Source organism: Salvelinus sp. IW2-2015, unplaced genomic scaffold (assembly GCF_002910315.2).
Source record: "Salvelinus sp. IW2-2015 unplaced genomic scaffold, ASM291031v2 Un_scaffold83, whole genome shotgun sequence".
NCBI classification, from domain to species: domain Eukaryota; kingdom Metazoa; phylum Chordata; class Actinopteri; order Salmoniformes; family Salmonidae; genus Salvelinus; species Salvelinus sp. IW2-2015.
The window spans coordinates 903,945-926,284 of record NW_019942514.1 but is presented as its reverse complement, the minus strand read 5'-3'; the positions used below and the strand labels follow the sequence as shown (position 1 = coordinate 926,284).

The 22,340-nt window shown below is 40.4% G+C and overlaps 1 protein-coding gene across 1 annotated transcript in view; it reads left to right on the top strand.

Annotated features, from left to right (window-relative positions):
- Positions 1-15,661: 15,661 nt before the first annotated feature.
- The window catches only part of LOC112068062 (ALK tyrosine kinase receptor-like), an 81,662-nt gene continuing 74,983 nt past the window's right edge, over positions 15,662-22,340 (top strand). The window contains 3 exon segments of the mRNA XM_070438008.1: positions 15,662-15,711; positions 16,065-16,171; positions 20,266-20,431. Of these exon segments, the coding sequence (XP_070294109.1) occupies positions 15,662-15,711; positions 16,065-16,171; positions 20,266-20,431 (323 nt within the window).

The window sequence follows — 22,340 nt, the reverse complement described above, 5'->3', positions numbered from 1 at the left end:
AACTGGAGGCTGATACGCTGGCACAACATACTGCATGGCTAACGATCCGCAGGGAAACAGATGTCAGGTCAGCGCTTATGAAGTGGAGGGGTGATGATCAGGACCAGGTGTGCAGATAGCTGATGGGATACAGGTGCGGGTACTCAGAGATCCTCCAACTAGCTACGTCGCCCGGSAACCAGAAAGGGTGCGTTCCAGGACACCGGAAAAAACACTCCAGGACAGAACACAGGCAAAAACAGACTCAGGAAGCGGGATTCGTGACAGTGGGTTACTAGTTTAAGCAGACTGTGTTTGTCTATTGTTGTGACTTAGATGAAGATCAGATCAAATTCTATGACCAATTTATGCAAAAATCCAGGTAATTCCAAAGGGTTCACATACTTTTTCTTGCCACTGTAGGTTATAGAGGGTGCAACAGGTCAGCACTTCAGGAGCAAATGTCAGTTGGCTTTTCATGCTATAGCTGAGCATTCAGAGGGTGAGACAGCAGGTGAGACACAGAGAGAGAGACAGAGAGAGAGACAGAGAGAGAGACAGAGAGAGAGAGACAGAGAGAGACAGAGACAGAGACAGAGAGAGAGAGCTCCAGCCAACAGATCCGGGACAAGGTAGCAAGTTTGCTGGATGTCCTTTGTATGGTGGACCATTCTTGATACACCAGCACGTTGTATTTCTTCACTAATTGAAGTGGATTTAACAAGTGACATCAATAAGGGATCATAGCTTTCAACTGGTCAGTCTATGTCATGGAAAGAGCAGGTGCCCTTAATGTTTGTACACTCAGTGAATAGTGGTTACAGAGGTTTGTGATTGCAGCAGAGGGGGGCGAAATAAGGCTTGGGGTTGTGGGTAATGGAGATCAATAAGACGTAAAAGACTTGACCTCTGTGTCTTGCTGGATGGTAGAACACCATTGGTATGATTTTTTACAGTACTTTTATTTACAGTACTAGGGGATTATGTGCTATCAATGGATATGCCGCTAGTTATTTTACAGAATTGTTAACTAAATGTTGCCTAATGCTGCTTGATTTAATGAATTCCAAATAAATAAACAARTCATTCTTGTGTAATTGTCATTTTACCATGCAATTTCTTAGTAAATTKCCAGTAATTTCTGTAAGATAAAGACAGAAATCAGTTTGTGCAGATAATGTGCACCAGAGTGCGTATGGCCCAGTACATCACTGGGGCCAAGCCTCCTGCCAYCCAGGAGCAGGCAGTGCTGCTACTCGCTGTTTATCATCTATTATCTATGCATAGTCACTTTACCCTACATGTACRTATTACCACAATAACCTCGACTAACCTGTAGCCCCGCACATTGACTTGGTACTTAACCCCTCTATATAGCTTAGTTATTGTTATTTTATTGTTGCTCTTTTATTTTTTACTTTAGTTAATTTAGTAAATATTCTTAAATTGGAGTTGTCTATTTTTTTTGCTTTACAATTATTTTTCTTAAAACTGCATTGTTGGTTAAGGGCTTGTAAGTAAGCATTTCACGGTAAGGTCTACACCTATTGTATTCGCGCATGTGACAAATAAAATGTCATTTGATTTGAGTAGTCTTTTACTCAGACAATTTACAGTACATTGGTCTACTAACTTAGAGTTTTTTTCATTTCTGATCATGGTCAAACAACATTTTGTGGCTTTTCAGTGGAAATTATTGGATTTGTGAGAAATTTGTAAAGGTGAGACACCCGGAATGCTCATGAAATTCTAATTTAGACATCCGACAGATAGGTCACAGTCCCTTTAATGGACAAAATGTCACAGTTGCTCAAAGAGTATGTTCACATGTGAGTGACAGAGGCAGGTATGATATAACTTGGCTATTAACATTTGAATGGATCTCACGTGGATATGACAAGGATTCCGACAATAGTCTGAGGCAGTCGCACAACCGACACTGACATTGTGTTCTAGAGAGCTATTCTTCAAACTTTTTTAATGGAGAATTTCAATGGTTTGGAACACTACTAACCACATTGGTTTTCACTGCTGGTAACAATACCGTGAAATTGCAATCACTATATCAGCATTTTCATAGTGACTCGTTTTTTTGTTAACCTTTTTTGTACGGTTGGTTCGTTGTATAATTTCTTGAGGAACGTCAAACCTCTTACAATCAGATTGGCTATTTCTATCTTGCCTTTCCAGTTGCTCCGCTGCTGATTGGGGAACAGACCAATCAGAGACTGGGATTTACACCTGGCCCTTGCAGCTGATTATTGGGGAAAGTGTTATTMTTTTTCCCACTGCACCCTAGTCTGTGTGGGTTTTAACCAGAAGTCCATTATGCAGTCCCATATCATCATAGCCCTCCTCACAGGCCCAATTCACAGCCTCTGCAAGGTCTAGTACTTAATGTCCAGAGTAGCAATACCTAATCAACATCCCTTTTACCTAGGAGATGTATTTCTAGGTTAGAATTTGAGGGGGAAAAGAGCAAGGCACTTGTGAGCTTTATGATCTAAGGCCTTGGGGTAGGTTGAGGTGGTTGGTCTGTCCATATGCTTTATTGGGTTGAGCTGGTGGTATGAAAGCCCCGGATCCAATGTACTTACCCAMCTAGGGATGGAGGAAGATGGGAAGGAGTTGGATTTAAGCACCCCCAACCTTTCCCACCACCACCACTATATCCAACTCTATTGGTCTTGAGGTAAGAGTGCTCCCTATTGGACAAACCAACACCATGCAACTTCAGATTGGGGTTATCCAGCCAAGTATTCTCCAAGCTTAAACCTGGGCCATGTTCATTAGGGCACAAAACTACACATTTTTTAAATGTTTAACAACGGAAATTAAAATGAGTTTCTTATTGGACAAGTACAGGTAGTCCCCATCTATCTCAGTTTGTTTTCTTCGGGTTGTGGTCCCTAATGAACACAACCATGCTTATCTCCAACTGTTTGGAAAGCTGTGGAGAGCTGTGCAAAGGTATGGTAAGCAAACAATGTCACTAAGTTGTTATTTGTCTGTTTCTCTCCTCAGCCAATGGTGAATTTCCTCCAACGGTAACCGGCACCACTAAACTGCCATTGAAACCAACCAATCAGAACATTAAAACAACCACCCCGTCCAATGGAAACTCAAGAACATTGTCAGACCTTCCTACTCCAACTGACTGTAAGTGTCCATCTGTTGTCGTATAGTTGTGAGTGTCTCAGGCGTAGGCGCTGTATTTGTAATATACAGAAAAGGCAGTCTGAGAAGGAAGATTATACATTTGTATCTCTGAATCTCAAGTTAGAACAATGTTCTCCAGACACTCTCTCCTCTCTCCATTCTCCTCTCGTGACACGCACACTAACACGCAACCTAACACACAGACCCACACACAGTTACCCAGGCGGTCTATTTACACTCACTCACATATTATGAAAAGGCACAGTGCTTTACCTCAAACAAAGTAAGTGCGCCACCTACCGGATTCATCCATAACCACGTGTGTAACGGTCGGTCTCATTTATGGATCAAATGGAGCAGGACGGACAGTTTTGAAGTGCAAAACGCTCCAATTTGCCTCCAGAGAATGTCAATGTAGCTCGTTTCACCGAGTTGACATTTTCCCCCTTAGATTCTTCCAACCTCTACTGCATAAATTAACATTTTAAGCTGGAATCGGCTCCTAGAGAAATTTTAAACAGCACGCAACAATGATTGACGTTTTCCAGGCGTATAATCAAGGTAAACGTGTATTTTGTCTCGTTGGTTAATCTTCGAGACTTACAATACCTGTCAAAAGTTTGGACACACCTTTCTACATGGCAGAATAATAGTGAATACATCAAAACTATGAAATAACACATATGGAATCATGTAGTAACCAAAAAAGTGTTAAACAAAGCAAAATATATTTATATTTGAGATTCTTCAAAGTTGCCATMMTTTGCCTTGACGACAGCTTTGCACACTCTTGGCATTCTCTCATCCAGCTTCACCTGGAACGCTTTTCGAACAGGCACACACAAATCTCAAATTTGGACTCCAGACCAAAGGACAGATTTCCACCTGTCTAATGTCCATTGCTCACGTTTCTTGGCTAACGTTTCTTATTGGTGTCCTTTAGTAGTGGTTTCTTTGCAACAATTAGACCATGAAGGCCTGATTCACTAAATCTCCTCTGAACAGTTGATGTTGAGATGTGTCTGTTACTTGAACTCTGTGAAGCATTTATTTGGGCTGTAATCTGAGATGCAGTTGACTCATCCTCTGCAGCGCAGGTAACTCTGGGTCTTCCTTTCCTGTGGAGGTCCTCATGAGAGCCATTTTCATCATAGCGCTTCATGGTGTTTGTGACTGTACTTTAAGAAACTTTCAAAGTTCTTGAACTTTTCCGGATTGACTGACCTTCATGTCTTCAAGTAATGATGGACTGTCGTTTCTCTTTGCTTATTTGAGCTGTTCTTGCCATAATATGGGCTTTTTCCAAATAGGGCTATCTTCTGTATACCACCCCTACCTTGTCACAACACAACTGACTGGCTCAAACACATTAGGAAGGAAAGAAATTCCACAAATTAACTTTTAACAAGGCACACCTGTTAATTGATTTCCAGGTGACTACCTCATGAAGCTGGTTGAGAGAATGCCAAGAGTTTGCAAAGCTGTCATTAAGGCAAAGGGTGGCTACTTTGAAGACTCTCAAATATAAAATATACTTTGATTTGTTTAACACTTGTTTGGTGACTAACTGATTCCATATGTGTTATTTCATAGTTTTGATGTCTTCACTATTATTCTACAATGTAGAAATGAGTAAAAAATAAAGAAAAACCTTTGAATGCGTAGGTTTGTCCAAACATTTGACTGGTACTCTATCTTAAGCCTATTGTGCCACCACGGACAAAATAAATACCTACAGTATCTGTTGGCTGATGCCAGTGTCCTTGTACTCTGGGAATCTCAGAGTAATTGCATTACTTCTCAAAGCAACAAGATCTGGTTTGTGACGTTTCCTTCAGTGTCACCACAAAGCTAATCAATTTCAATCATCGCAAAGCTAACAAATTTGACCATTCAATCAAGACTTCTTAGCCACAGCCTCATCCTAACACACTCTCTCGGTGTCATTTTTCTCCGCTTACATGCCTGATTCGATATGCATTGGCTCGGTTAATGTCGGTCAGACAGATCTTATGTTACTGTGAGGGGATTTTTTTTATTGGTGGTCAAGATACGAGAAACAGTGATGCATCTATAATATAAGAGCTGTGTCCATTAAATAATGCAATATCAAGAGACCTCAAACACAGGTCACCTAGCCAAAACAGCACACAAATATGCTCATGAACCTCAAACATCGTCTAAGTTTATTCAATGAGGAGTGTTGATCATTTGTTGATAATAGTGATTTTGAGAGGTCTTCCGGGAATATGGGTATAGATTTCCAAAACTGACTGGATCTTCACCAGGAGATTGTATACTAAGCATTCACATTATGGTGTTTCAATAACAATGGCTAACATATCTTGGGTGCTAATAAAAGCAGGATTCTCTGATTTTGGGATCATCCTTCTTTCGTSCTCTTGGAATTGGAATATCATAGATATTCGCCCAGAAGATTAATAAGTGGACTTGAATTGATGTCTTGGACTTCTGATAGGCGACCCTGAGGAGCGCTTTAACATTCGCTCAGTGTGTGTGTGTGTGTCAGTCTGACGTGGCTCTCCTCCCTCCTCAACATGCTCAATGAACCCTGGGAAACATCCATGTCTTTTCTCTCCCTCCTCCATCTCTCCTTATCGCTCTTTCCCCACCTCTTTCGCACAATTCCCCCTCTATTCGGCCAATGCCCTCTGTCATCATTGCTCTTTTCTTCAACATTTTCTCTCGCCTTCCTTTTTTACTGTTCCATCTCGTTCTCTCTCCTTTTTTTTCACTTTCTTTGCTCTTTCTCTAGCTAACCTTTCTCCCTTGCAGCCCCTCCTCGCTCATTTTCAGTGTCCTGTCTCTTGCTCTGTTTTTTTTTTAGGTTCCCTTCTTTTCCCACTCTTTTCCACTCATCCCCCCTGCTCTCACCCTCTTTCCCCGCTCCTTTATCTCGTCACTCTTTCTCAACGCCGTCCATCTGTATCGATCCACTGCCTAAATTCTCTCCACACCCTTTTTTCTCATTAGTGTAAAACTCAACCCTACAACGAGGTGAGCACTCAGACAGTAGCTGTGTGTAAAATGGCACCTTATTCACTACAGTATATAGTGCACATATAGCTCTGGTTAAAGTAGTGCACTGTATAGGAAATAAGCTGCCGTTTCAGATGCAACCAGTCTCTCTCTCTCACTGCTGACTCATCGTTTCTATGAGGGGAAACAACATAGCTCTCTATCCGACTCTCCATCGATGAGCTGACTTCACTTTCGCTGCCTAATGGGAAAGAGAAACGTCGCTCGCCTCAAAATGAGTGTGTGGGTGCACATGGGTGTAGTTAAATGCAATTAAAATGCATTGACTAGTATTATGTAACAACATGCTAATAAAATGTTGCTCCAAAAGTAATTACAGTTTTATTACACAGGCACAAGAAGTGTTTATTGTTAAGTGTTATTGAGAATGCTAACAGTATCAAAATATGTCTATTAAGTGTCGAATGGAAACTAAATATCCTTGAATCAACAATAGCCAAGGTAGGTGGAAAATCATGTTAGTTTGTATTCTGAGTAAACTTTCCCTTTAAAGATGGTATAGAATGTGTTTGAAACAAGAACACTTACCCTCAGATGGACAATGAGACTCAAAGTTGTTTTCGCTAAGCATCCAGCTTGCTGTTTGCAAATGGCTTTGAATTTCTCTGCAGTATTTTCAGGTATCATAAAATGCATTGCAGCTTTCGATTTTGAAAGAGTCATACAGTAGTTGAGCGGCACAATTTATTTCTACTTATCTATACAAAATTGGTTAATTGGTTTGACTTTATTATGTACACCTTGGGCAATGGACATTTAGGAGAATGGACATTTACAAAATGTTCAGCTAGAAATGTATTCTGTAGCTCAAATAGGACTGTCGGGTGGATCGAAATGGTATAGGTGAAAACCTACAGGACGGTAGCTCTTCTGGAACAGGGTTAGAGAGTCCTGGYATAGGAGATTGTGTGTGCTCTATTCATTCTATTTCTATCTTCATGAATTCAGTTCCAGATAGAACCCTGCCATTAGTTGAAGGCAGCCAATCCAGTAGTTTCTGTAAASTAGTCACTTTCTGAGATCTGTATTCAAGTAGTTTTGAAAAGTAATGATTTTTTGAGATCTGTAAACAAATATTTGTAGTCACCTCCAAAGTAACTATTTGTTCCCTCCAAAAAATTGTTACTTTCCACAAAGCATTGTTAAAATTATAGTTATTCCTGGTCTGTACCTTACGGTGATTGTTTTCAATTGAAATGTTCAAAAATAAACAAAATGTGTTCTTAGCAAATAGTAATTTCTCAAGCAAGAATTTTGCTAGGACTGTCTGGGAGTGGTCTGAGTGGGGAGGGGAAAACATAAAACTAGATCTTACTGGCAGAGAGGCTTGGAATTCTCTTTCTTACTGGTCTATTAACTAATTCGCCGGGCAGAACCGGAACTCCATCCCACCATAGCAGGCTGAAATTTCAGGCAGTCTTTTCAAACAGCTCTTCCGCTAATGGGGCATTATAATCATTTTCACAATTCCACAGTATCATTCCAACCTCATAGTGTGGAAATATACACTGAGTATACCAAACATTGGGAACACCTTCCTAATATTGAGTTGCACTCCCTTTTGCCCTCAGAACAGCCTCAATTCGTCAGGGCATGGAGTCTACAAGGTGTCTAAAGCGTTCCACAGGGATGCTGGTCCATATTGACTCCAATTCTTCCCACAGTTGTGTCATGTTGGCTTGAGATCTTTTGGGTGGTGTACCATTCTTGATACACATGAGAAACTGTTGAGCGTGAAAAACCCAGCAGCTTTGCAGTTCTTGACACAAACCGGTGCTCCTGGCACCTACTACCAGATCCCATTCAAAGGTACTTAAATCTTTTGTCTTGACCATTCTCCCTCTGAATGGCACACATACACAATCTATGTCTCAATGGTCTCAAGACTTAAAAAATCCTTCTTTAACCTGCCTCCTCCCCTTCATCTACACTGATTGAAGTGGATTTAACAAGTAACATCAATATGGAATCATAGCTTTCACCTGGATTCACCTGGTCAGTCTATGTCATGGAAAAGGGCAGGTGTTTTTAATGTTTTGTATACTCAGTGTATATAAAACACACWGAAATCCAGTGTTTGACTCCACTGGGCCTTTAACATAGACAGGTTGGTTGTTTAGCAACACATCCGACGTGTGCTTAACTATGGGGCAAAACAGACGGGGTTGGCTTAGATTGTTGGCCTTGGCCTAACACACCTGAAACCAATAATTAATGTTTCACTAAGATCCTAAAGTTGAGTGGGATGTGTTGGGTTGGGGTGCTGCAGGGTGGTGGACCCCTAGGGGCAGGACTGGGCGATCCAGCTATATTGTGTGCAAGTAAAAAGAGCTCTACAGTACTATTAGGCCCATGATATGAATTATAGTGCACTCCGTGAGTTATTGGGACAGTGAAGCATTTTTGTTTGGCTCTATACTTAAAATCAAACAATGACTATGGAGTTGAAGTGCAGACTGTCAGTTTTCATTTGAGGGTATTTTCATATTGGGGGAACCATTTAGAAATGACAGCACTTTTTGTACATAGTCTCCCCCATTTTAGGGGGGCAAAACTATTGGGACAAATTCACTTGTATGTGTTTTAAGTAGTAAAAGGTTAAGTATTCCGCTCCCACATTCATAGCATGGAATTACTTCATCAAGCTTGTGACTGCACATTTGTTGGATGCATTTGCTGTTTGTTTTGTTTGTGTTTCAGATAATTCTGTGCCTAGTAGAAATGAATAAAGGCTACATTTTTTACATTTTTTCTTTAATTAACAAGGCAAGTCAGTTAAGAACAAATTCTTATTTTCAATGACAGCCTAGGAACAGTGGGTTAACTGCCTTGTTCAGGGGCAGAAGGACAGATTTTGACCTTGTCAGCTCGGGAATTCAATCTTGCAACCTTTCGTTTACTAGTCCAWCCACTAGGCTACCTGCCGCCCCAAGTAAAAATAATGAATGAWTGGTAAATAATGTATTGTGTCGTTTTGGAGTCCCTTTTATTGTAAATAAGTATATAATATGTTTCTAAACACTACATTAATGTGGATGCTACCATAATTACGGCTAATCCTAAATTAATGGTGAATAAAATATKATTTTTTACCCACCAGCCACTGTGGCAGGTAGATTAAAAAATCTACCAGCCACTCAGATTTTTTACCTGCCAAAACAAAATTATGARYATGCTTTGTAATGTTTCTAAAACAATAAATGTATTACAAGTAAGAAGTAATGTAGTATATTGTTTAATAAAAAAAAAAATTGGGACCTGAGTCTTTTAACCAAAATATCACAGATGAAACCAACATTTTCACCCGCCCCTTTAGGGACTGGATGTTACCATGGTAACGCGACTCCTCATGTTTGTGCCTGTGAGATTGAGAGTCTGACTAGTAGCAGAGTTGTCTTCTCTTCCCTAGCAGTTCAAACTCAATTTAGCTTGTGAACAAAACAATGTAAATAGCCAAGAAACACAAGGACAAAGTCTCACTTCAGTAGACTTTTGTTTCAAGTAAATTAGACCAACTTTTATGCCTGTGTACATCTCTTCTAAAAATGTTCTTTCACTCAGATCTTTGGGTGCGCACAGTCCACAGCCAGGTGGTGTTTCAGCGCAATGTGGGATAAGCTATATAGGAGTCTACATACTTTTGGTCATGTAGTGTAGGTGTGAAGTCCTGGAGTGGGGGGGATGTATGTTGTGTGTGGGTGAATGCGGCTTTGAGTCTGGAGTGAAGGAGTTTGTTTGTGTCTGAGAAGGTGCTGATGAGGAGTATAATCTGGAGTTCTGTCTCTGTTGGGGGGCTGGGCACAGGGGGTCTGGGAAGGTTGTGAGGGTGGAGGGCAGGGATGGGGTGGGGGGGGATACAGACTCAGATTAGGGAAAGGTTAAGGGTGTGGGTCTGTTCGGCCCAGGTTCTAGGATTCAGTGCCAGGGTTCTGTAGGGAGAGTTATGGAGGTTAAGGTTAGGGTTAGGCTTAGGGTTACATTTAGGGTAAGGTTTAGGGTTAATGTTAGAGGTTTGGGGTTACGGTTATGGTTTTGTTAAGGGTTAGGGTTAGAGAAAGTAGGATTTTTAATTGGAATCAATTGTTTGGTCCCCAGTGCTTTGCAAAGACCTTTCTTAGAACAGGTGCTCAAAATGAAAAAAGAACAACCCTGACCTTGATCGACTTGCATATGCCTATTTTTTCTGCAACAACACACTCATCAGAAATTGTTAACAAGCTAATTACATTGTCTCCTAATGACATCATTCACATTGATKATTGACATAAATTGTGTAGTTAGCTAGCTAATAAAATGTTTTACTGATTGTAATTCATCTTCGATGCTCTTAAATAATAACTTCATAATATAGCCTAATATTCATCATCTTCTAAGTCATGATWTATGGCTGGCTGGCTTAGTGTGAATATTTCTTGTATGTGGTGTTAAGCTAGAGTCTCGACTATCTGTGCATCATTTGTAAATTGGGAGGTGCCAGAACAAAAGGTGAGTGCGAGATGGGGGTGACTGAACACATGAGACAAAAAAACAACAACGTTTATAATAAAGCTTTGCGTGCAYATCAGCACATGTGCATAGAGTAGAAGAGTTTACAGAAGTCACACGTGGACCATTTTTAGTAGCCGAGGTCCGGGATGAATGTGGCCTTTTAAAAACGCATTTCATGCAATTCTACATCATTTTATAGTCCTAAAAAAGCTTTCCAGTTTCACTGACTCAATGATGCAATGCGTTCGTGTTAAAAGCCTACCTCTCTCCTGTTTTACTTTGTATAGGCCTATTTCAAAGTTGATAAAACAAATATTACGATAGCCTACAGAAGCAGACAGATTAGCCTTCTCTTTTCAGCGGGAGCCATTTGCTTTCCARCCTGTGTTTTCCCACGATGGTATTTGAAATATTTCGAAAGGTCTGTTTTGTCTGCATGCTGTTCACTGAGAGGGCTACACAATCCACAGCTAGGCAAAWWTTTTTTAAASAAGCTACAGATCCTTTGTAGCTAAATTGTAGGCCTACACATGGTGCAGAGGACTATTCTGAATTGAGGGCAGTGGGTTCAGAACAACAACAAAAAAACATGGGAGGGCAAAGGGGCAGGTGCTCAGGCACAGGTAGACCTCTATCTGTGCATGTGCCAGTTTGTCCCCACAAGGACAGTAAAACCTGTGTGTGTGTGTGTGTGTGTGTGTGTGTGTGAGAGAGAGAGAGAAAGAGGGTGTTCATATGTGTGTGAGTGTGTGTAGGACTGGCCATTTCGGTGGCCTACATGTGTTTGAGAACAGCTGATAATCAGAATGAACCAATGGTGGGAATAATGGCACGCTTTTGACGCATTCTCAGTATGGATCAAATCAAATTGTATTTGTCACATGCGCCTAATACAACAGGTGTAGTAGACCTTACAGTGAAATTGTCACTTGTGCTCCCTCTCCGGCCTCTAGGTCATCAGGCTGCTCATTATCCCTCACACCTGTTTCCATCTTCACGCGCACCAGCGCCTCATGACACTCACCTGGACTCCATCACCTCCTTGGTTCCTTCCCCAGGGGTTATTATTTCTGTTCCTGTTTCATGTCGCTGCGTTGTTTGTGTTTCTTGTTTTGTTCGTTTATTGATTAAATGTATTCACTCCCTGAACTTGCTTCCCAACTCTCAGCGTACATCGTTACAGAAATGCTTACTTACAAGCCCTCAACCGACAATGCCATTTTAAGAAAAATACGTTTTAAGTAAAAAATAAAAGTAAAAAATAATTAAAGAGCAGTTGTCACAGTCGTCGTCTAGGTGGAAATGACCGGACCAAGGTGCAGCGTGATGAGAGTATATTTTATTTTATTTAGAATGTCGCCAACAAAACAAGAAACAAAGAAACGACCGTGAAGCTTACTAGGGCTATAGTGCCACTAACAAAGTCAACTACCCACAAACACCAAAGGAAAAAAGGCTGCCTAAGTATGATTCCCAATCAGAGACAACGATAGACAGCTGTCCCTGATTGAGAACCATACCCGGCCAAAAAATAGAAATAGAAAACATAGAAATAAAAAAACTAGAATGCCCACCCTAGTCACACCCTGRCCTAACCAAAATAGAGAATAAAAACCTCTCTATGGCCAGGGCGTGACAGCAGTAGTAAAATAACAGTAAAGAGGCTATATACAGGGGGTACCGGTACAGAGTCAATGTGCGGGGGCACCGGTTAGTAAAGGTTATTGAGGTAATATGCACATGTAGTATCTTGAGACTAGTATGTTAATTTCTTGCTTACTGCACTCATTTTACTTGAGAGTACGTTCTAAATTGTATGTAGAACGATTAGTACACAGTATGCAGTTTAATCTGTGTTCGTTTGAATCACAGCCCAAGTCTGTTGCCAGCAATGATTGTCACTGGGGTCCACAAGAGGGCATGTCTGCGTAGGGATTACAAATTGTGATTATTTGSCAAAAAAAAGTGATCAAATCCATGTTATTAGCATTATTTGATAGATTATGGCATTTGTAACATATCATTGATTTCGAAAATCTCAATGGGGAAAAATGAATAGAATTGTTTTTCCTATAGCTTCAAGATGGCAGCGTTATCAACAACAACCCTTCAGCTGACAGTGGGACCTCCCCAACAGGCCTAAACCATTACAGTCACACCAAGAGTTCTAATGAACTGTCCTCCAATTCAGTGAAACACACTGGCTAGACATACATGTTCAAATTCAAAAATGGGTGACAATGTAAAACAGGACTGTAGTAGCATAACRACTGACTTTCCCTTGGCACCTTGTGATTGATCCAGATAACTCAAATGAGTCTGAAGCAACTGCAAACACTACCTGTGCTATATATCYTTCTTTACTGCCTAGTCTGTTCAAGCCATGTTAATGAACACTCACTCACCATTGTTTCACTTCACATCAGTGAAACATAGCTAAATCAGTTTGAATGCCAGGCTAAATTCTACAAATTGAGGCACTCGACACCTTGAAACTGTCCCGTCTTTCTAGGCGCCGTTCCCATCGTTCCCCCAAATCAGGCTTTAGTGACTCAATCAGTGTTAAATCCAGTCAAGTCCATCTGACAAAAGTAATCTCATGCTAATCTGGCCTGAAAATAACTCCCATTAGCAACAAACGCCTGGGATTACTCTGCAAATGAGGAKAAATGTTTGTCACCTGGCAAAGCGTGGCTGTCAGAAGAAAAACTTGTATCTCCAAAACTGAAATTCTATAGGTCTGTACATAAAACGGTCGGATCACAATATTTGATTTTAATCCGAAAAGTCTGGCAATTAGCATTAAGTCAAATGTAACAAATAAAAAATTTACCAAATAAATTAACCTAACTTCATGTTATGAATTATCATACTATCATAGACATATGTATTGATTTTGCAAGAAATATAATTATGTCTATGTAAGTGTAACCGGTGCTGTACTGCACCGCTGTAACTCTGTGTTGTGTGTGGTTGATTGAGACTGTAGACGTGGACTTTGGAGATCAGGTAGTTTTAATTAAKCAGAATTCACTCTCTGCATCCTGCATCTGCATCCAAAATAAAATAAAACATTTGTAGAGCACATACAGTATGTTCTGCGAATTRTCGCCTCTTTCTACAACAGATGCACAATACAAGGGACTGGGATCATTCGAGGAGCTAGCCATCGTTCACACATACAATAGCCTGCTAATAACTTAGCTAGCTATTAACCACAATTCAGAATGTTGATATCATCCTAAAAAGTACAATTACAAGTGCATCTTAACAATACCATCCACTTATGAGTAACCTCTAAATATACAACATTATTCATGAACAAAACACTGTGTGTATGACTTTGTGCTTAAAAGAATCTAACTTTTCTGAAGACGACAGAAAAAGCGTRYCTATCTCTCATAGTGCATCAAAATGATTTGAGCACGAGCACGCAGGGCAAAACGTAAGTACACACTCCCCTACTCCCAGGATGCAGGCATGCATGATAACAAATCAACATGACATATTAATATATGAACCTGGTGAAATTCACACAGTACTTTAACAACTGTTACATAAGTAACCTATATTTACAGTAACACCTCTGTTTGCGCATGGCCATTCGGTTCCTCTCAAAACATGTGAATAGTCTGATTGTGCCCAAATTATACCTGTTTACAACTTCCTTAGCACTCTACATGACACCAAGGCTATGTAAAGTTAGTTGTAAAATTTCTACAATCATAAAGTTATTTTCATAATTTGGCTGCTTGGTTAATTTTAATTTTAAAATGTTACAATTGCGTTACAATTGCCCCCAACCCAGCAGCCATGACAAAATCTCATGTGCCTCGCACAAAAACAAACATTTGTCCATAAAACATGCAAATAGTGAGATACTTSGCTGAAACTTTTCAAGCAGGGAGAGAACCCAAATGATACCCGATTCAGGAAACTAGGCATATGTCGCAAGTCACGACTTTACAGGAGAGAGCCTTTTGAACGTTTTTGGCAGAAATGCCTTCTCGAACATGTGAACTTTCATGTGCCTTAATATCAAACTTGTATGTCATCTGTAAATATGATTACAATTGTTAAAYTCCAAGCCTTCTCTTTAGCCACAGAGAAAGGCAGYAAYCTTCCCGCTAGCCATGATTGGCTGAGTTAATGAGTGGGCTGGACATGTCGAGAGATGAGTTTGGTGGGGTGTAGCAACTTGTCTACAAAATGAGCTGCTCAATTAGGCGTAGATAGTCCTTTCTACTGCAGTTGTTTTGAAAGATATAACGTTATCCATGGAGAACTGCAAATATGTTGCTACTGCTCTTAATAAAATTGGTGCCCTGAATTTATCAGGCACTATCGACAAAGGTCAGTGGGAAAAAGCTGTGATGGACTACTTTTTGGACGACAAATGCTGACTCTCTCTCACTCTGAAAATAACACATTTTGAAATCAGTGGAACACAACGGGCCAAACAAGCTGTGCAAACTAAACGGAAACACAKGATGTCTGATTAAAGGGGTTGCAGTCTGCCGTGAAGCTTTCATCCATGTATACAGGTAAGAATCTAGCTACAGATTCAGATGTCATACATTTCTAATTTTGTCAGAAAGTTGTTTTCATTGCAAGCTACWGCTTGCTGTTAGCTAGCCAGCTGGAGTTCGATGGCTGGCTTGCTAACTAACATTAAACCTCAGGTTATTTGGTTAACTTTAGCTTGCTATGACAATCGGTTTGTATTGCTAGTGACGTTACTCTATGGATTTGGATTATAGTTCATTTTTTAGCTAGCTACTCTAATCCAACAGCCATACAGTCATCAAAAAGAGAGCTAGCACAAGCAAGCAAAGGCAACAGCGCAGTCATCAACTACATGCACCATTTCTTCACCAACTACGGAGTTTGGAAAACACGTGTGGACCTGAAATGTGATAAATGCAGTGGCCAAAACAAGAACAAGTTTGTGCTCTGGTATTATGTCTGGTGAACCATGCACAAGCTCCACCACAGTCTGGACATTCACTTACAACTCCACTCCAAGTTTGCCCCGAACTGATGCTTTGGCCTCATCAAGCAGCGCTTTAGAAAGACCAGAGTGAACACTTTGTCTAAGATTGCTGGTGTTGTGAAGGACAGCACTGTGACAGGGGTCAACATCCCACAGCTGGTTGGACTGGAGGATGGTACGGTGCTGGTGGAAAGCTATGGCTGGCAACAACACCTGACTCCGTACTTCAGGCCGCTGCCACAGATCAAGCAGCACCAGCACTTCAGGTAAAAAATAATTTTCATTGTATGGTGTTATTCTTCTTGTCTAAACTTGGGAGGTGAATTGATGTTGTGCAGGGTTGTAGTGTCTTCTGATTTTTTTGTTGTTATTTCCTGTTTTACAGCTTCGATGTTCTGGAGCCTGGTGTTGTYGTCACCAAGGAGCGTTGGGACTCAGTCGGGACCAGGTTTCAGCTGCTGCACAACGCTGACGTCCTTCCTCCCATAGATGGTCTGCCTGTAAAAGCACCACCTGGACTGGACACAGCTAGAAAAACTATCTTTTTGACAAGATTGGGGAGTTTTGCGACTAAGGCTATGGACATCACATGCCCTGCACCAGAGTCAAGGGCAGGACAGAAACAGGCTCTCCGAGTATAGATTCCCTTGTTCATGCGTGGTTTGTACGGAGCAGTCATCAGCACAATCTGCAGTGCCACTATTCACAACTCTCTCCTAACACATGTTGCTACTAGAATATTTTTTTTATCCTGCTGCTCAGCCACTTTACCCCTGATAGTATGCATACCCTGATTGTATGCAACCTTGTATATCACTGATATCGTTGATGATATTGTCCTTGTATATTTTATTAAAAATTTACACAATCTATTTCTGATGTTGCTACTTTGCAAGTAACCATTTGGCTGTACAGTTTACACCTTCTGTAGAGACCCATCCACTTAGCAAGACTTAGCAAAATATTGATATTTAAAATTAATATTGATGTGTGGTCGTAACATGATTTTGTAACATACCACAACAATATCATGTGACCGTATCAAGTGTCCACCTCATAAATATATGGCGCATCACTCAGGTTTCAACTCAGGTTGCATGGCCTTAACTTATGTATGGAATACTATGTGATACTACTGGGTTGTATATAAAGTATGCTAATGTACTGGTGTGAAGGCATTAGGGCAGTGGTGTAAAGTACTTAAGTAGAACTTTAAAGTATTTTTACTTAAGTAGTTTTTTTGTGRTATCTGTACATTACTTTACTATTTATATATTTGGCAACTTTTACTTCATCTCATTCATAAAGAAAATAATGTACTTTTTACTCTATACATTTTCCTTGACACCCAAAAGTACTCGTTACGTTTTGACAGGAAAATTGTCCAATTCACACACCTMTCAATAGAACATCCCTACTGCCTCTGATCTGGTAGACTTACCAAACACAAATGCTTCGTTTGTAAATTATGTCTGAGGTTTGGAGTGTGCCCCTGGCTCTCCGTCAATAAAAAATAATAAAATTGTGCCTTCTGGTTTGCTTAATATAAGGAATATGAAATGGTTTATATTTTTACTTTTGATACTTAAGTACATTGTGCCCCTGGCTTTCGGTCAATAAATAAAACTACAATTGTGCCGTCTGGTTTAATATAAGGAATTTGAAATGAWTTATACTTATACTCAAGTATGAAAATTGTGTACTTTTCCACCATTGGATGTGGCTGGGGACTAAATCATTTATTTCACACGACCCATCAATTTAGACAAGTGTGTCTGGGTAAGCGTCATCTATCTGGACACTTTTTGTTTACCTAGATTTTTCCATATTGTAGGCTACTACCACTTTTAGTCTTAATCTTTACTACACATCTCGCTGTTTAGCACATGACCACACAAGTGAATCCTTAAAAAGATGCGTGGGGCTGGTTTAAGAGGGTGTGAACAATGCTGAATGCGTGTAGACAAAGGAGAGCTCTCTAGTAGGTACCAAAACATTCAAAGGCCCTTTTCTGAAAAGTGAGTTTACAAGTGTATCAACTTTCAAAGTAGAAATACTTTTCAATTCTTCCTCAAAAATGCTATATATTCTATTCCATTTTGTAGCTCTGAGTCTCTACTTTTATCCAATGTAAAAAAAACAATTTCAAATGTTGCTACATATGACCGAATCCAGGTGGTAAGTCACAAATTGGAATGTACTGAGAGTTTCATCACTCTGGGTTAGTAAAATTCAATCTGGCTCGCTGTGTGCACTCTGGGGATTTGTAAATTCCGAGGGAGCATTCAGAGCGCGTACTGGAAGTTCTGGCTGAGGAGTAGGGTTGATCTGAGCTTTCTGACCTCAAAACGGCAGTCAAGCACCTAAGCTAACTGGCTAACTTTGGCTAGCTTGCTAGCTACTTCCAGACACAAATGAGAGAACACCGCACTCTGACCATTTTACTCGCCCTAGCAGAGTTGGTTAGGCTGTTTTCATGTTATCAAAAGTGTTTGTGACTGTAACAGTGCTGATGGCAACAATCAAATTACACTGCCTTGCAAAAGTATTCATCCCCTTGGCATTTTTCCTATTTTGTTGCATTACAACCTGTAATTTAAATAGATTTTTATTTGGATTTCATGTAATGGGCATATACAAAATAGTCCAAATTGGTGAAGTGAAAAAWAAAAAAAAACTTGYTTCAAAAAATGATTTWAAAAAACTAATTGAAAAGTGGTGCGTGCATATGTATTCACCCCCTTTGCTATGAAGCACCTAAATAAGATCTGGTGCAACCAATTACCTTCAGATGTCACATAATTAGTTAAATATTGTCCACCTGTGTGCAATCTAAGTGTCACATGATCTGTCACATGATCTCAGTATATATACACCTGTTCTGAAAGGCCCCAGAGTCTGCAACACCACTAAGCAAGGGGCACCACCAAGCAAATGGCACCATTAAGACCAAGGAGCTCTCCAAACAGGTCAGGGACAAAGTTCTGGGGAAGTACAGATCAGGGTTGGGTTATATAAAAATATCAGAAACTTTGAACTTCCCATTAAGCACCATTAAATCCATTATTAAACAAAATGGAAAGAATATGTCACCACAACAAACCTGCCAAGAGAGGGCCGTCCACCAAAACACACGGACCAGGGAAGGAGGGCATTAATCAGAGAGACAACAACAAGACCAAAGATAACCCTGAAGGAGCTGCAAAGCTCCAAAGTGGAGATTGGAGTATCTGTCCATAGGACCAGTTCAAGCCGTACACTCCACAGAGCTGGGCTTTACGGAAGAGTGGCCAGACAAAAGCCATTGCTTAAAGTGAGAGAAGGTACTCTGGTCAAATTGGGACTAAAATGTAGCTTTTTGGCCATCAAGATAAACGCTATGTCTGGTGCAAACCCAACACCTCTCATCACCCCGAGAAACCATCCCCACAGTGAAGCATGGTGGTGGCAGCATCATGCTGAGGGAATGTTTTTCATCGGCAGGGACTGGGAAACTGGTCAGAATTGAAGGAATGATGGATGGCGCTAAATACAGGGAAATTCTTGGGGGAACCTGTTTCAGTCTTCCAGAGATTTGAGACTGGGACAGACTGTTCCAGCAGGACAATGACCCTAAGCATAGTGCTAAAGCAACACTCGAGTGGTTTATGGGGCAACATTTAAAGGTGTTGGAATGGCCTAGACAAAGCCCAGATATCAACCCAATTGAGAATCTATGGTATGACTTAAGGATTGCTGTACACCAGCGGAACCAAACCAACTTGAAGGAGCTGGAGCAGTTTTGCCTTGAAAAATGGGCAAAAATCCCAGTGGCTAGATGTGCCAAACTAATAGAGACATACCCCAAGAGACTTGCGGCTGTAATTCCTGCAAAACGTGGTTCTACAAAGTATTGACTTTGGGGGGGTGAATAGTTATGAATGCTCAAGTTCTGTATTTTTGTATTTCTTGCTTGTTTCACAATAAATAAAAACATTTGCATCTTCAAAGTGGTACTCATATTGTGTAAATCAAATGATACAACCCCCCCCCCCCCCCCCCCCAAAAAAATATATTTTAATTCCAGGTTGTAAGGCAACAAAATAGGAAAAATGCCAAGGGAAGTGAATACTTTCGAAAGCCACTGTACGTTTTTATGCAGATGTTTAATGACACCGGCCATATTCCACGGGTGTTGCGCGTTCATGAATTCATCAATTATTCTGTGCTCTGGCACACTCAGACGAGAGTAAAAATCATGTCAAAATAAACATTGACCAAAAAGTTGAAGGTATAGTTTGAAGGTTTTCTTTGGACAGTGACAATAGCATTGGAATTTCTTACTGCAGTGAAACATGATGAAGATGCTTATTTCATTAATGCCATGAAAGATCAGGACTCAGACAAGCAGGACGCATAATTATTTCTGCCTTTTCAGTGTGTTGGGGTTTGATGATGTGATAGTATTGAGCATTGGAGGGGCTCGTTGAAGTGAAATAAAACATAAATGTGATGAGTTTCAACAGTGTGTGTGCGCATAATGTGTTCATCTGTGTGTACGTGTGCATACGCAAATGTTAATTAATGTGTAACAATGTGTTTTACAGCAACGAAATGGGCCTTTCACACTTGTGGGGCAGTTGGTTCAGAGGGGCCCACCCCAACCCAGTGTACCAGCTCCTATCGGAACAGCAATGTCAATGTTAATGTGGCAACCAGAAGCCCATTCAAAGGCATCCAAATCTGGAGGGTACCGGAGACTGGCATCTACAGGTAAGACAACAGCTGCATCTAAATAGGCTCAATTGCCTTCCTTTTATAATTATCGAGTAAGACAACATAGGCTGAATCTCAATAGTTGTAGCTGGCTTCCTTTCATGGTAGGTGTAACACATAGGCTGAATATCCATGGTCTAAATTGCATTCCTGTCATGATAGGTGTAACATGCTGAGTGTCTTTGCAGAGGGTTATACCTAGAACCCTCTATGTAGGGTTCTTCATAGAAACCCCTGTATGTGGTTCTACCTAGAACCCTCTATGAAGGGTTCTACCAAGAATGATTGAATCTAAAGGTTCTTCCTAGAACCCTCTATGAATGGTTCCACCAGCCTTATTAGCCTTTAAAATGTCATTCTTAATAATAATACATTGTGTAAATATACAGTATGGTTCAAAAGTTTGGGGTCAGATAGAAATATCCTTGTTTTTGAAAGAAAAGCTATTTTTTTGTCCAATAAAATAACATGAAATTGATCAGAAATACAGTGTATACATTGTTAATGTTGTCAATGACTATTGTAGCTGGAAACGGATGATGTTTTATTGAATATCTACATAGGCGTACAAAGTCCCATTATCAGCAACCATCACTCCTGTGTTCCAATGCCACGTTGTGTTAGCTAATCCAAGTTTATAATTTTAAAAGGCTAATTGATCATTAGAAAACCCTTTTGCAATTATGTTAGCACAGCTGAAAACTGTTGTCCTGATTAAAGAAGCAATAAAACTGTCCATCTTTAGACTAGTTGAGTATCTGGAGCATCAGCATATGTGGGTTCGATTACAGGCTCAAAATGGCCAGAAACAAATAAMGTTTTTCTAAAACTCGTCAGTCTATTCTTGTTCTGAGAAATAAAGGCTATTCCATGCGAGAAATTTCCAAGAAACTGAAGATCTCGTTCAATGCTGTGTAGTATTCACGTCACAGAACAGCGCAAACTGACTCTAACCAGAATTGAAAGAGGAGTGGGAGGCCCCGGTGAACAACTGAGCAAGAGGACAAGTACATTAGAGTGTCTAGTTTGAGAAACAGATGCCTCACAAGTCCTCAACTGGCAGCTTCATGAAATAGTTCCAGCAAAACATCAGTCTCAAAGTCAACAGTGAATAGGCGATTCCGGGATGCTGGCCTTCTAATCAGTTGTGTTGTGACAAGGTAGGGGTGGTATACAGAAGATAGCCTTATTTGGTAAAAGACTAAGTCCATATTATGGCAAGAAGAGCTCAAATAAGAAAAGAGAATTGACAGTCCATCATTACTTGAAGACATGAAGGTCAGTCAATACGGAAAATTTCAAGAACTTGAAGACATGAAGGTCAGTCAATACGGAAAATTTCAAGAACTTTGAAAGTTTCTTGAAGTGTTGTCGCAAAAACCATCAAACGCAATTATGAAACTCGCTCTCATGAGGACGGACACAGGAAAGGAAGAATCAGAGTTACCTCTGCTGCAGAGGATAAGTTCATTTGAGTTACCAGCCTCAGAAATTGCAGCCCAAATAAATGCTTCACAGAGTTCAAGCAACAGACACATCTTAACAGCAACTGTTCAGAGGAGACTGCGAGAATCAGGCCTTCATGGTCGARTTGTTGCAAAGAAACCACTTCTAAAAGGACACCAATAATAAGAAGAGACTTGCTTGGGCTAAGAAACACAAGCAATGGACATTAGACCGAATGAAAATCTGTTCTTTGGTCTGATGAGACCAAATTGGCGATTTTTGGTCCACACCGCCTTTTCTTTGTTAGATGCAGATGATCTCCGCATGTGTGGTTCCCACCGTGAAGCATGGAGGAGGAGATGTTATGGTGTGGAGGTGCTTTGCTGGTGACACTGTCTGTGATTTATTTTGAATTCAATGCACACTTAACCAGCATGGCTAGCACAGAATTATGCCGCGA